Source organism: Hyla sarda, chromosome 1 (genome assembly GCF_029499605.1).
Source record: "Hyla sarda isolate aHylSar1 chromosome 1, aHylSar1.hap1, whole genome shotgun sequence".
Classification (NCBI taxonomy): Eukaryota; Metazoa; Chordata; class Amphibia; order Anura; family Hylidae; genus Hyla; species Hyla sarda.
The window spans coordinates 404,076,636-404,091,298 of NC_079189.1; the positions used below are offsets into that span (position 1 = coordinate 404,076,636).

At 46.3% G+C, this 14,663-nt stretch overlaps 1 protein-coding gene across 1 annotated transcript; it reads left to right on the plus strand.

The window, feature by feature from the left end:
- Nucleotides 1-11: 11 nt before the first annotated feature.
- Nucleotides 12-12,021, plus strand: PIP4P1 (phosphatidylinositol-4,5-bisphosphate 4-phosphatase 1). The gene is made up of 7 exons (XM_056528433.1): nucleotides 12-302; nucleotides 4,937-5,124; nucleotides 5,871-5,977; nucleotides 6,289-6,394; nucleotides 9,505-9,557; nucleotides 9,810-9,900; nucleotides 10,267-12,021. The coding sequence occupies exons 1-7, from the start codon at nucleotides 146-148 to the stop codon at nucleotides 10,408-10,410; spliced, it is 846 nt and encodes a 281-aa protein (XP_056384408.1). The 5' UTR covers nucleotides 12-145; the 3' UTR covers nucleotides 10,411-12,021.
- Nucleotides 12,022-14,663: the final 2,642 nt, after the last annotated feature.

A 14,663-nucleotide genomic window follows, 5' to 3' on the forward strand; every position in this document is an offset into this window, starting at 1 on the left:
TGTGTAGTACGCAAGCGTCTTGGTAATTCCCCCTCCCCAGACTACAGCGCATGCGTCCCGCGCAGCCGCAGTGCGAGGTGCGTCAGCAGACGGGAGAAGCAGCAGCAGGAACCGTGTGTGCCGGTACTAGGTGGGAGCCAGGGACATGGCGGATGGAGAGCGCTCCCCTCTCCTCTCCGATCTCGGGGACGGAGGAAGCATGGGAGCCTCGGTGGGTCCTGGAGCCCCTTCGCCGGGTAGTACACTTCCTTCTGCTCCTCCGTACGGTGGTCCTGGCCCCGCCCCCAGCAACAAGCCGCAAGGTAAGGCTCCGCCCCCCGCTGATTTGTTTATTAGTAAGCCCCTGAGCCCCGCCCACTTTGCGATCAGCCCATGCATGAACCTGTGTGCGTGTATCTGATTGGCTGAGAGAAGAACTGGGGAGAACGTGACAGCCGCTGTGGGCATATCCAGCCTGGGGCGTGGCCACCTTCTGGGCTGGCACACATGATGGCATGGATCCCGCAATCCATACAACTGGCCCCCACTCCCTATCACCTGTGGCTGTGCATCTTCATGAAAAACTACAACTCCCAGCATGGCCTGTCTGCTGGGCATTGTAGTACAGCTAGGAAATGGCTGCATTGTGTTCAGGGATACGGCCCCAGCCCTGCTCTGTAATAGTATATGTGGAGGTGTCATTGTCTGTATGATCACTATCACATATATATCATGTAGTGATGGGCACACCTATATCAAGCTATGAAGTGCCAGCGTACTACACTGGGCAGGCCTGTTCAGCTTATCTCCATTTAGGAACAAGGCATCTGGTACGTGGAGGTTGCGGAATCCAGTGAGAACGGGAGAGGATTTGTATGTACAGTATCTGTTGACAATATATATATATAGATGTGGCAAAGTAATGGGCAATGGGTGTAAGGCCTTATGTCTTCACTATATAGCAGTGTTTCCTAACCAGTGCGCCTCCAGCTGTTGCAAAACTACAACTCCCAGCATGCCCGGACAGCCGAAGGCTGGGGGTTGTAGTTTTGCAACAGCTGGAAGTTTGCAACAGCTGGAGGCACATCAGTAGGGAAACACTGCTATATACAGACAATAAGCTGCTATAGCTGTAGGATCCACCAGGATTTTGTTATTCCCATCCTTACTAGGCCACAGATACACGCCGTCTGAACGCCACAGATACACACACGCCGTCTGAACGCCACAGATACACACACGCCGTCTGAATGCCACAGATACACACACGCCGTCTGAACGCCACAGATACACACACGCCGTCTGAACGCCACAGATACACACACGCCGTCTGAACGCCACAGATACACACACGCCGTCTGAACGCCACAGATACACACACGCCGTCTGAACGCCACAGATACACACACGCCGTCTGAACGCCACAGATACACACACGCCGCCTGAACGCCACAGATACACACACGCCGCCTGAACGCCACAGATACACACACGCCGCCTGAACGCCACAGATACACACACGCCGCCTGAACGCCACAGATACACACACGCCGTCTGAACGCCACAGATACACACACGCCGTCTGAACGCCACAGATACACACACGCCGTCTGAACGCCACAGATACACACACGCCGCCTGAACGCCACAGATACACACACGCCGCCTGAACGCCACAGATACACACACGCCGCCTGAACGCCACAGATACACACACGCCGCCTGAACGCCACAGATACACACACGCCGCCTGAACGCCACAGATACACACACGCCGCCTGAACGCCACAGATACACACACGCCGCCTGAACGCCACAGATACACACACGCCGCCTGAACGCCACAGATACACACACGCCGCCTGAACGCCACAGATACACACACGCCGCCTGAACGCCTAATACAACTTCAACTTAGGGTTTCCTCATACTACGGAATCTCCGTGTGCGGAATTGCGCTGAGGAATTCCGCTGTATGAACCTTAACGTTGTTGTGAATGGGTCTTCCACTGACCCAATCAGACTGCAGTATTTCAGAGGTGGAAAATTAAAATGTTCATTCTTTCGGCGGAATCCACTAGCAGAGTCCCTTTTGTTTAAAGAGTAAGTGACTTCCCTGCCACTGGTAAAAAAAAAAAAAACAGGGGTGTGGAAATTTTGAAAATAAAAACTACTTGTCCAAGGGACTAAAGTGGAACACAATCTACTTGTCCCTCAAGAAAATCCACTTGTCCTGGTAGATGAAATAATTTCAACCAAAATAGTACGATTCAAAATCCTGGTGGATCCTACAGCTATAGCAGCTTATTGTCTGTATATAGCAGTGTTTCCCTACTGATGTGCCTCCAGCTGTTGCAAAACTACAACCCCCAGCATGCCCGGATGGATATAAGATGGATATAAGATCCCTTTAGACAATGCTGTCAACTTAGACAGTGGTTATCTAATGGTTTAATAGCGGCCACGGTGATCGCAGCATGCCAGGATATTAGCGGCCGGAGAGCTGTAGCTACATCCTTTTACACCCGAGGCAAGCCCCCCCCCATCTGACCCCCATAACTCCAATTTTTCCATATACAGGGATGTATGAGGGTAATCTTATGTGCCGGGATCTGTAGTTTTTATCGTAACCATTTATTATCAGAAGTTTTTTTAGGAAAGGGGCTTATTCACATATATATGCACTTTTTAAAATATTTTAATCACTCTTTTTCAGTTTTCATAGGGACTTATACACGGAGTCTTTTGATTGGATAACAGTGAACGCCGCTGTGTTACTGGGGGGCAGGGGGGGGGGGGTTCTGCTTCTCCAGTTTATGTGCTGCATTTTATTTACTCTAATTTATGTGTCAGAAAATGCTGGAAGTTGCATTTAGTTACTAGATAACTACAATACCCAGCATGCCCTGATACAGCCTCTGGTTGTGTGGGTGTTGCAGCATTTTGCACCGTATAGTAGTACAGTTAAGGTTATTGTGTAACATGCTGGGAGTTGTAGTTTTGGTTCGTGTCAGCTGCAGAGCCATAGTCTGTGTCAGGGAATACTGGGAATTGCAGTTAGTAACTACAACACCCAGCATGCCCTGATACAGCCTATGGCTCTGCAGCTGACCCGAACCAATACTACAACTCCCAGCATGTTACACCTTATAGTTCTGCAGTTTAGATTATGGTGTAACATGCTGGGAGTTGTAGTTTTGGTTCGGGCGTGTTTGCGTGCATCCGTGGGGCGCTTGGTCGTCGGGCGAGTATGAAGGGGGTGGGATACTGGGGGTGAAATTTAGTGCGGGTGGCCAGAAGCCTCTAAAAATAAAATTAGATAGCACAACTGGCAGCAGCACTTGTCAGTCCGCCCCTGTACAAAACATACATACATCGGCCACTGCCCCCTATATTATACATTATATACATACATCATACATACACCGGCCACTGCCCCCTATATTATACATTATATACATACATCATACATACACCGGCCACTGCCCGTATATTATACAGCATATACATACATAGACACATCATACATACACCAGCCACTGCCCCCTATATTATACATAACACACACACACACACACACACCATACATAGACATACACCGGCCACTGCCCCCCTATATTATACATGACATACATACATACACCTGCCGCTGCTTCCCCATCATACATTACATACACACATACAGACATCATACACAATCACACACACACACACAGACATCATACACACATCACACACACACTCAAACAATACACCATACATATGAACACATCATACGTACACCCCCCCCTAATTATACATTACATACATATACAACCCTTCCCGCCGCCTGCATGCTCGGCCTCCTCACCTGAGCTTCACACTCACCAGCTTCTACAGTACACAAGAAGCAGGGGGAGAGCGAGGACGAACACAGCTCCATCCCCCTCCCCCTGAACTGTCTCCTCAGGACCTCATCTACCACGGAGAGGCTGCAAGTTTGCACGGGGAAAACACGGGGGAGGAGAGAGAGTACGTCTGTGCACAGCTACTGACCTCCATAATGACTGCTGTGTGTGAGGAGGACAGACTGAACGGGGAGGATTTCTGTGTGTGAAGGAGGACAGACTGGGGCACGGGGTGGGTTCTCTGAGCAGTGACCCCGGGCTGCCCGGCGCCCAAAAGTACTTGTCCCGGGCGTCGGGCGATAGGATTCCCACATCCCTGTAAAAATCTGACCTATCTCCTGTACGCTTCCAGTCCCATTGGTGCACTGGCTGTTGTCTTTTGGACCTCTCCCATCTCCTCTTTTAGCCCCACTGGACTACTGAGTCGCTTCACATTAATGATGTAGAACCATGTGACAATCCCAGGTGTTCTTGGCTCCATGCACTGTTGAGGGACAGCTCAGGCTCTGTGGTCTGGCAGGGCTACAGGAGATGAGTGAGGTTGGGACAACCACCCCCTGTGCACCAATGGGATCTAAAGGATAGGGGGTAAGCTATAGATCGCGGGGCATCTGAGCGCTGAGATCCCTCACGATCTCCTGAACGGGGCCCCGGCAGTCTGCCTGAAGCGGCCGTTCTGACCTCAGCAGGAAGCTGCGGCTGACACCCCCCTCCATGTATCTTTACACATCTCTCTCTGTACACGTCCCCTTCAAGCAGAATGCCGGGGCCCTGTTCAGGAGTTCTCGTGGGGGGGGGGGGCCCAGTGCTCAGATCCCCCACGATCTATAACTTATCCCCTATCCAAAGTTTATTTTTCACTCCAGAACTCCTTTAATGTGTGTGTAAAATAACATAAGGGATAAGAGGTGAAATGGAATTGATGACTAGAGATCACATTCTCCAGGTCACTTATCTCAATGACTCTTATCAGGATAGATGGATTGCTAGTTAAACATAGCTTCTCTCGCAGCTCTTTTGTTGTTGCTGTAAAATATTTGTTTTTCATTCTGGTCTTTTATGCTGTTCAGGCTTCCAGGTTTTTCCAGTGGGTGGCTCGGTGTTACCTGGTGAAGACCCCCCACCCTACTCTCCACTGACTAGTCCAGAAAGTGGTTCTGCCCCCATGATAACATGCAGGGTCTGCCAGTCACTCATCAATGTGGAAGGAAAGATGCACCAACACGTAGTGAAATGTGGAGTCTGCAATGAGGCCACGGTAAGTTGGAGAAACTGAACAGTGGGTATTGAGGGTAGGGCTGCAACTGACAATTATTTGTAAAAATCAATTAGTTGGCTGATTATTTGTTCGATTAATCGAAGGGATTAGGGGACCGGGGAAGAATTAACACTGGAGAAAGTGGGGACTGCATTGTGAAGAGTTAACTGGGAAAAGAGGGGGGACAGCACCTGAAGGGTTAACAGAGGGTAAAAGCAAAGGGACAGTAACTGAAGGGTTGAGGGGAGAAAAGGGGAAAGCACCTGAAGGGTTAATCTATGGACAGGGGGCCTCCCGCCTTGTCAGGACAGGGAGGCGGCACCGGCTTCTGGACTGCACTCCAGACCGCCATCTCAGTGCTGGAGGTAGGCCGCAGATGTTGCAGGCCAGCAGCATCTTCAAAAAGGCACCAGAGGGGAACAACAGTAGGTATACTGTTACTAGGCCACTCCCCCTGACGACCGAGGCTGCACCCCCTCAACAAGCATTTCCATTGTCAACCTTTCTTGATTAATCGTTGCAGGTCTAATTGAGGGTGTCACTTGTTTGTTGTAACAAATGAGAAATGATTAATCTGCTGCAGGTATTCCCGCTCAGAAATTCTGAAGTGGATTTCCCTCTGCAGATTTTGTTGCTACCCATTGATTTCATGGAGTCCACAGCAATAGGTAGCAAACCCCACTGCAGTAGAATATACCCTAAGGCAGCTATTTAATGGAGATACATGTATTTGTTTATTCCTACAGCCCATAAAGAATGCCCCCCAGGGGAAGAAGTATGTGCGCTGTCCTTGCAATTGCTTGCTGATCTGTAAGGTCACCTCCCAGAGGATAGCCTGTCCAAGACCATACTGGTAAGAGCTTTGTGAACAGCGAGTGGTCATGTGCTGACCTTAAAGGGGTACTCCACTGGCCAGCATTCGGAAGTAAATGTTCTGAATGCAGTTTTCTTGCTGCGGGGGTTGGCCACGCTCCTGGTGATGTCACGTCCCTTCCCATAGACTTGCATTGAGGGGGCGTGGTTGTGACGTCACGAGGGGCATGGCCAACCCCCACAGCGGGAAAACTGTGTTCAGAACATTTACTTCCGAACGCTGGCCAGTGGAGTACCCCTTTAAGCTATTCCTCAATATGTGAGTAACAGGTTTGTGTCTTTACCCACCAGCAAAAGAATCATTAACCTGGGTCCTGTGCACGCTGGACCCTTGAGCCCAGAACCACAGCCTGTTGGAGTCCGAGTCATTTGTGGACACTGCAAGAACAACTTTCTGGTATTGTCAGAATTTCTTGTATTTTTAGGGAGGATGTATCAATGCTTGACAACTGGCCTGAAAAACTAATGTGACTTTTTATACCAGTTTTCTGGTGTATAGCAATGATACATTCCCTTCCTTAGTATTGTTGTCTTGTCACATTCATTATAGGCTGGGGCTACACAGTGTGCTCTATATAGGAACACATGGGGGGAGATTTATCAAAACCTGTGTAGAGGAAAAGTTGACCAGTTGCCCATAGCAACCAATCAGATTACTTTCATTTTTGAAATGGCCTCTGAAATATAAAAGAAATTATGTGATTGGTTGCTATGGGCAACTGGTCAACTTGTCCTCTACACAGGTTTTGGTAAATCTCCCCCATGGACTTTAGCATGTACTTATGACTGCCTGCTCTCTTAGGCTGGGTTCACACTACGATTTGAACTACGGTTCCCGTATACGGCTGGGAGGAGGGGGCGGGGCTTAATCGTGGCGCCTGCACTGTATGTCTATGAGCCGACCGGAGTGAACCGCAGCCTCCGGTCGGCTGCTTTTTCGGCCGTATGCGGTTTCCCGACCGCAGGCAAAAACGTGGTCGACCAGAGGCTGCGGTTCACTCCGGTCGGCTCATAAACATGCATTAACTACGGTTTCCCTATACGGCTGAGTGCAGGCGCCGTGATTAAGCCCCACCCACCCCTCCTCCCAGCCGTATACGGGAACCGTAGTTCAAATCGTAGTGTGAACCCAGCCTTAGGGTACGTTCACATGTACAGGATCCTGTGCAGATTTGATGCGCAGGATTTGTAACTGAAGGTTAGAAGCTGTGCTCATTTATTTTACATTGACACCTACAGCAGAAAATACTGTGCATCAAATCTGTGTACATGTGAACGTACCCTTTAAAGAGTATACTACAAGTATAGGCTTGTAGTGTGGGTGACGCTGATGACAGTTTGAAGATCCGTGGTTTTTTTTCTTGTTAGGGTAGGGTTACACCTAATGGATCCACAGCATATTTTACTCTGTGAATCCGCCGATGACCAACCCTATAGTGTGCCTTCTGCTATGCCTGCTTTGTCAGACGGGCGTTCGAGTTGCTGCGCGCATTGTACTCAGACACCGCGGCTGCTCTGGGCCTAGCTCAGGTAGCAGGGGAAGCGATGCCTGTGAGTAGTGACTTGCACATCCCTGTCTGTCTGCTTATAGCGGCGGATTGCTGCTATGAGCAAACAAAGCAGGCACAGCAGGAGACACACTATAGCAGTGGTCTTCAACCTGCAACATCTGGAGGTCCGCAGGTTGAAGACCACTGCACTATAGGGTCGGTCATCGGCGGATTTGTGTGACCCTACCCTAATTGTTAATTTTCTTCTTATGCAAATAAGGTAGCTTGGTGCATGCACCGTGGCATCCATCCTGGATCTTCATAGTAAATGTCCTCCCCTCCTTCCTATCTCCAGTCAGCAGTGATAGTGCATGTGCAGCCGTGGCCAAAGTTTGTAAGAGATTTCACAGGGGAGGAGGAGTATCGCCCCAGAAGGGTGTTTACTATAAAGATCCAGGCCAGATGTCACTGTGCACTAGGGGCTTGGAAACACCCCTCATGCACTAAGCTGCCTCATTTGCATAAGAAGAAAAAGAACAGATGAAAAAAAGTCACAGATCTTTAAATGGTAAGTACCACTGTCATCAGCACTACAAGCCCATGCTGAGGACAGATTCCCTTTAAAGCAGCTAGGGTGGGATTAGGTAAGAGAGTTCAGGTATGCTCCAGATTTATCACAGTGGCTCAGGCTGTTTGTTGCCCCTATGCTGTCTAGTCTAAGATTAGACCAACTTGCTTTAATGGGCCACTCCAGTGAAACATTATATTTCCCTCCCAGCATAGGCATGGTGAGGGTTAACAGCTGCCCTGCTCCCCCTTATACCTGGCTCTTTGTTCTCCCAATAGGAAGTTGTTCACACTGGAAGAAAAAATGCCTGAAAAAACAGTGCAATTTCCTGCATCTGGCGTTTTTTCATTAGGTGTGGAAAAAAAAAAGATGCAGTAGTGATGGAAATGTTTTTATTTAACGAAAAAATTAATTTATTTTATAACAAAATTTTAACTTTTAATTTAGTGTGTGTTTCACTTTTTTTCTCTTTTTTTTTTTTTTAGGTAGTACTACTACTCTCAGCATGGAACAGACTGTTCCATGATGGGAGTAGTAGTACCTGTACTTATAGACATATCGCCCCGGGTGTCAGTTGTGACACCCAATCCGATCGTCCATAATATAGCAGAGTGGTTGTAGCCAATCACAGCTTTCTGAGGGAAATATGAATGAGTGAGTGGCCAGCCAGAGTATAGTGCAGAGATGCGAGCACAATAGAAAGAAGCTCCATCTCTGCTATAGACAGGACGATCACAGTGGGTGTCAGTAGTGATACCCGCTGTGATCTGTTCTTACCTGCAGGGACTACTACTCACAACATGGAGAACATGCTGCTCCATGCTGGGAGCTGTAGTACCTGCATTAAGACAGATCACAGCGAGTGTAATTTCTTACACCTGTTGAGATCTGTCTATTAATGCAGGTACTACAGCTCCCAGCATGGAGCAGAGTGTGCTCAATGTTGGGAGCAGTAGTACCTGCAGTTAAGGAAAGATCACAGTGGATGTCACTCCGGACACCCTCTGTGATCCTCCTGTACAATGTATAAATGCGGCCGGACACTCTTCTATGGTCCCCTGCACTGCCGTTTATATACACCTATGCATATTTCCCACAGAGGGCTGTGATTGGCTGGAACCAATTGGTATGTATATATACATAGAAGAGCGGCCGGACGCATCTATACATTATACAGGACGATCGCAACGGGTGATCTGTCAATTAGTACAGGTACTACTACTCCCATCATGGAAGCGTTTTCCATGCTGGGAGTAGTAGTACTACCTAAAAATGTAAAAAATAAAGAGAAAGTGAAAAACACACACACACACACACACTACATTTTTATTATTGTCGGCTACATTTTTAGGTCCCTGCCCGCCTACATAAATTGATCCCTGTTTTAAAAATGTAATGTAATGTAATGTTTATTATTTTACAATGAATGCTTATGTCTCCCTCTCGTAGTGGACAGATTTTTCAGACCGGACCTTGGCACGCTGCCCACACTGCCGGAAAGTGTAAGTATATAAAAGAGTAAAAAGTTACTGAAATGGCTGCATTATTAATCTTGAAAATGGGTTTTATTGAAGAACTGAAACCTTGCTGTGACATGAGTTAATAAATAAACATTTTGGAGTGATTATATAAATATATAATATAGTGTTGTGTTTATTTTTGGCAAGTGGTTGTGGTGTTGGCACATTTTAGTACAAATACCATACTCTTAGCCATAACCATCTCAACAATTAAACTTTTTATTCATCCTGCAGTTCCTCTATTGGACTGAGGTACCCAAGAAAGAAATGTGTTTGCTGCTTTCTGATGGGCTTTTTATTTGCTGTAGCTGCAGCTGGACTTGTGGTGAGTTCATACATACAGTCGTTAAAGATGATAAAATACCAGTAAGGGTGCATTCACATCACATTTTGGGGATACGGCAGCCGGATCTGGCGGGAGATTGAAAATTGGCCACTGCCGTATTCCCGTATCTGGCTTTGTTGCCGGACTAAAAACTGATACGGTCCAATAATAAGCCACTGTATTCACTAGCTGACTCCATCTGGCTCATTTAAATGAATGGGGTATGGCACGGGTTCGGTGGGGATATGGCAGCGGACGGTTTTAAAATTCTCCTGCTGAATCCAGCTGCTGTATTCCTAATTCATGATGTGAATGAGCCCTAACAAGCAGAAATATATTTACAGAAGAATGTCATCTGTCTTTCAGGCAGGCACATGGGCATTGGCACGTCAATATGGTGGAATCTACGCCTCCTGGGCATTGCTGCTGCTTTTCACACTCATCTGTTTGGGCCGTGCAATTTACTGGGCATGTATGAGAGTCAGTCATCCCATCCAGAGCTTCTCGTGAGCCTACCTAGACCTCCCCCTCCCCCCCCCCCCCCTCTCTCTCCTTTGGTGGCCAGAATACCAAGTAACCTTTTAACGGCGTGGGACGAAGAAATTGCAACCTGTGGACAAAATCCTTGCTGCCTTAAGAAGCAGTGCTGAATATGATGATTCGACTATTTTCAAACCACCTGCTAATGTTTACTGCTGCCCAATGTTAACCCCTTCACTGCCAGGGGCTGTATTGCAGGACTCTGTAGCTGCTAAGGGGTTAATTGCTCTTTTTTTTTTTTAATGTATAAATAATCCTGTTAACCGTAAGGAGCAGAGGGGGCAGTATAGAGACAGCAAGGCTGCAATTTCCCTCTAATATTTGCAGGGTAATGTTTACATTGAGGAACAAGCATTAGAGAGGGTTACTGTAGTAAGTGATGGCATAGTGGAAGGTGAGGCCCACACAGCCTTGTGGAAGGATGTTTATCAACATTGTGTCATATCCTATTTGTTGCACCTTAATTTTTTTTATTTGACTTTTTTGGGTGGGATGGGGAATTAGGGGTTTGGATAAATAGCAGAAAGGCTTTACCTTACCTGGGGAACATTGTTCCACCTTCAGCCTTTCCAGAGAAGCCTTCAGGACACTATATCACTACGAGAAGGACTTTTTCTATTTGCTTCAAACAACCAGTAGCATAGCTGCATGTATATCCCCGACCAATGCAAATCCTTCCATCTGTTTAGTTATAATTACAAAGGATTTCCTGCATTCCATAATACACTGGCAGCAGCTGGTAAGATGGGCTCTGTATGAATTCCCAGTATAATACCGTGTCTTCTAATAGTGTCTCTGATATGATTTGTTCTATTAATCATCTCTTATCCATTGTTGAACTTTAGGCCAAAATTTAGACCACTGGAATTTTAAACCTTGCAACCTTCTAATGTTTTAAATCGAAATAAAGCCTTACACGGCTAGGTTTTTTTATTAAATTTTTTGTTGTTGCTACCTCTAGGACACTACATAGAGCCACATGCGGACACCATTAGATGTGGTGCTTTACAAGTCTCCTCTTGTGTTTTTCTTATCTTGCTCTGTATGAGGGCATTATGTTCTTTATTTAAAGATGAAGGATCATTTATTGGTGGAAGGAAAGTGAAGTTACTGAGGAGGATGAGATCCATTGTGATGTCTGTAGGGTCCAATCTGTTTTTATGATTGTGCAGCTGAGTTGTAAATAATCTTACATTATCTTTCTGTTGCTGCTGTGCTTCCTGCAGATTTTATTTCACTTGAAAATATAAATGTTTTTTTTTTTTCTTAATACTTTTGTCTTGGCTTATTTCCAGAATTGTTCCTAAAACATTAAAGAAAATGCTACACATTTTGTAGGGCTTTTCTTCATGAATAGTATGATCTGACAGCTGAAGAAGACAAGTCGGGCCAAGAGAGACTAAATCTGCAGCCAGGGGAAATCAGATCAGACCGTTTGTAGTAGGGTCTACCTCATACTTTGTCAATAGGAAAGTGCAGCACCCACTAAAAGCTGAATTCTTCTTTATTGTGTAACCGACACATACAACAGGGGCGCAATAAGGCAACAGCCTTACAATAAAGCATTAAGAATTCAGCAACTGCCACCCTCTCCTTTTCAATTGAGCTTTTCATTTTTTTTTTTCTTCATAAAACAAATTACAATGAGAGGCACCCTTTTAAGGTTCAATAACAGCTATATGTAATTTTATTTTTTGAAGGGTCACAAAGGCCTATTCTCTTGAGTCTTATTAAAAAAAAAAAAAAAAAAAAAAACTATGGACCAAATGTAGTCACTAGTGGGGTTGTTGAGTAATGGGAAAACAGAGCTAATTTCTTTTTTAAAAAACATGCCTGATTGCAGGTTGGGTGTGGTATTACAACTTGGCTCCATTCACTTCAATAGAACTGAGCTGCAAAACCACACCCAACCTGCAAATAAATGTGATGCAGTATGTTTTTTCTAATGCTGGATAACCTCTTTAATGCTTGTTCACTCAGGCAGATTTTATTGAAAATTTGGAGCTCTGTGGCAGAATTTCTGCAGTGGAAATCTGCTGCAGACCCCATTAACCCCTTAAGGACCAGTGTTTTTTCCGTTTTTGCATCTTCGTTTTTTTGCTCCTTGCCTTTAAAAAAACATAACTTTCAATTTTGCACCTAAAAATCCATATGATTGCTTATTTTTTGCGCCACCAATTCTACTTTGTAATGACGTCAGTCATTTTGGCCAAAAATCTACGGTGAAACGGAAAAAAAAAATCGTTGTGCGACATAATTGAAAAAAATACGCCGTTTTGTAACTTTTGGGGGCTTCCGTTTCTACGTAGTGAATATTTCGGTAAAAATTACACCTTATTATTCTGTAGGTCCATACGGTTAAAATGATACCCTACTTATATAGGTTTGATTTTGTCGTACTTCTGGAAAAAATCATAACTACATGCAGGAAAATTTATACGTTTAAAATTGTCATCTTCTGACCCCTATAACTTTTTTTTATATTCCACGTACAGGGCGGTATGAGGGCTCATTTTTTGCGCCGTGATCTGAAGTTTTTAACGGTACAATTTTTGCATTGATAGGACTTATTTTTAAATGATATAAAAAGTGACCAAAAATGCACTATTTTGTACTTTTGAATTTTTTTGCGCGTATGCCATTGACCGCGCGGTTTAATTAACGATATATATAATATATATAATTCGGACATTTCCGCACGCGGTGATACCATATGTTTATTTTTATTTACACTTTTTTTTATGGGAAAAGGGGGGTGATTCAAACTTTTAATAGGGAAGGGGTTAAATGATCTTCACTTTTTTTTGCTCCCATAGGGACCTATAACACTGCACACACTGATCTTTATCATTGATCACTGGTTTCTCATAGGAAACCAGTGATCGATGATTCTGCCGCTTGACTGCTCATGCCTGGATCTCAGGCACTGAGCAGTCATTCGGCGATCAGACAGCGAGGAGGCAGGTAGGGACCCTCCAGCTGTCCTGCAAGCTGTTCGGGATGCCGCAATTTCGCCACGGCTATCCCGAACAGCCCACTGAGCTAACCGGCAGTTTTTACTTTCACTTTTAGCCGCGTGGCTCAGCTTTGAGCGCGCGGCTAAAGGGTTAATAGCGCACGGCGCCGCGCGCTATTAGCGGCGGGTCCCGGCTTCACTATGACGCCGGGCCCGCCGTGATGATGCGGGGTTACCGTGTAACCCCGCGTTATATAACGGGAGCAGGACCAAGGACGTACCGGTACGTCCTTGGTCCTAAAGGGGTTAAAGTAAAGTTATGCTGCCGAAAGTCTGCCATGGAAAGCCCGTCTCCATTTAAACTCTCAGTGGGGAAATATGCAGTGAGTTTGCAAATAAATCCACCCGTTTGGATGAGCTCATATGGGCCCACTGCGATATTCGTTGGCATACCATTTGTCCAGTAAGCAAACAATGCCTGTGTCACGCAATCGAGACACTTTCATAGACTAAGGGTAGTTTCACACTGAGAAGAGTGTAATCCAGCACCAACGGCAGGTAAAAGGATCCAGTTTATTGAAGCATAAATACAAAATACAAGCTGGGCACATCAGCCTACGCTGAGCTAGCCGGGAGCAATTTACTTTCACTTTAGACACAGCGATCAACTTTGAATGCCCCGTCTACAGGGTTAATAGCGTGCAGCACCGCGATCAGTGGCGCAATTAGTCATGGGTACCGGCTGTTGTTAGAGGCTGGGCCTGACCTGTGTTAGAGAAAGGGAGTAGACTCAGGGCGTACAGGTACGCCCTGCGTCCTTAAGGGGTTTAAGGACTACTCCAGTGTAAGACACTTTTCCCCTCGCGAAATCACACACAGGGACCCGGCCTTGCTACGGCTAATGCGCGTGTTGTCGATCTTACTGAGGCCGATGCACGAACACCCCTCCTGCACTGGAGAGCCACAGCAGAGCCGTGGGGGTCCAAATGCTGGGATAAGGGTCTTAAACTGCAGATTTCCTTTTATAGATGGCAATCAGGATATTGTGGCGCACTGCCGCCCGCTGCCCTGGCAGGAGCCATCTCTCTTACTACAGCTTCCATCATGGAACAGACACTGTTCATGATGGGAGCTTTAGTAGGAGAGATGGCTCCTGCCAGGGAAGCGGGTGACATTGCACCGCAAGCTCTGGCCGGAAATCTATATGAAAAACCATGATCTGCACTATAGAATTTAAAAAACCCTGCCGGGAGCCCTGAATAGCTGG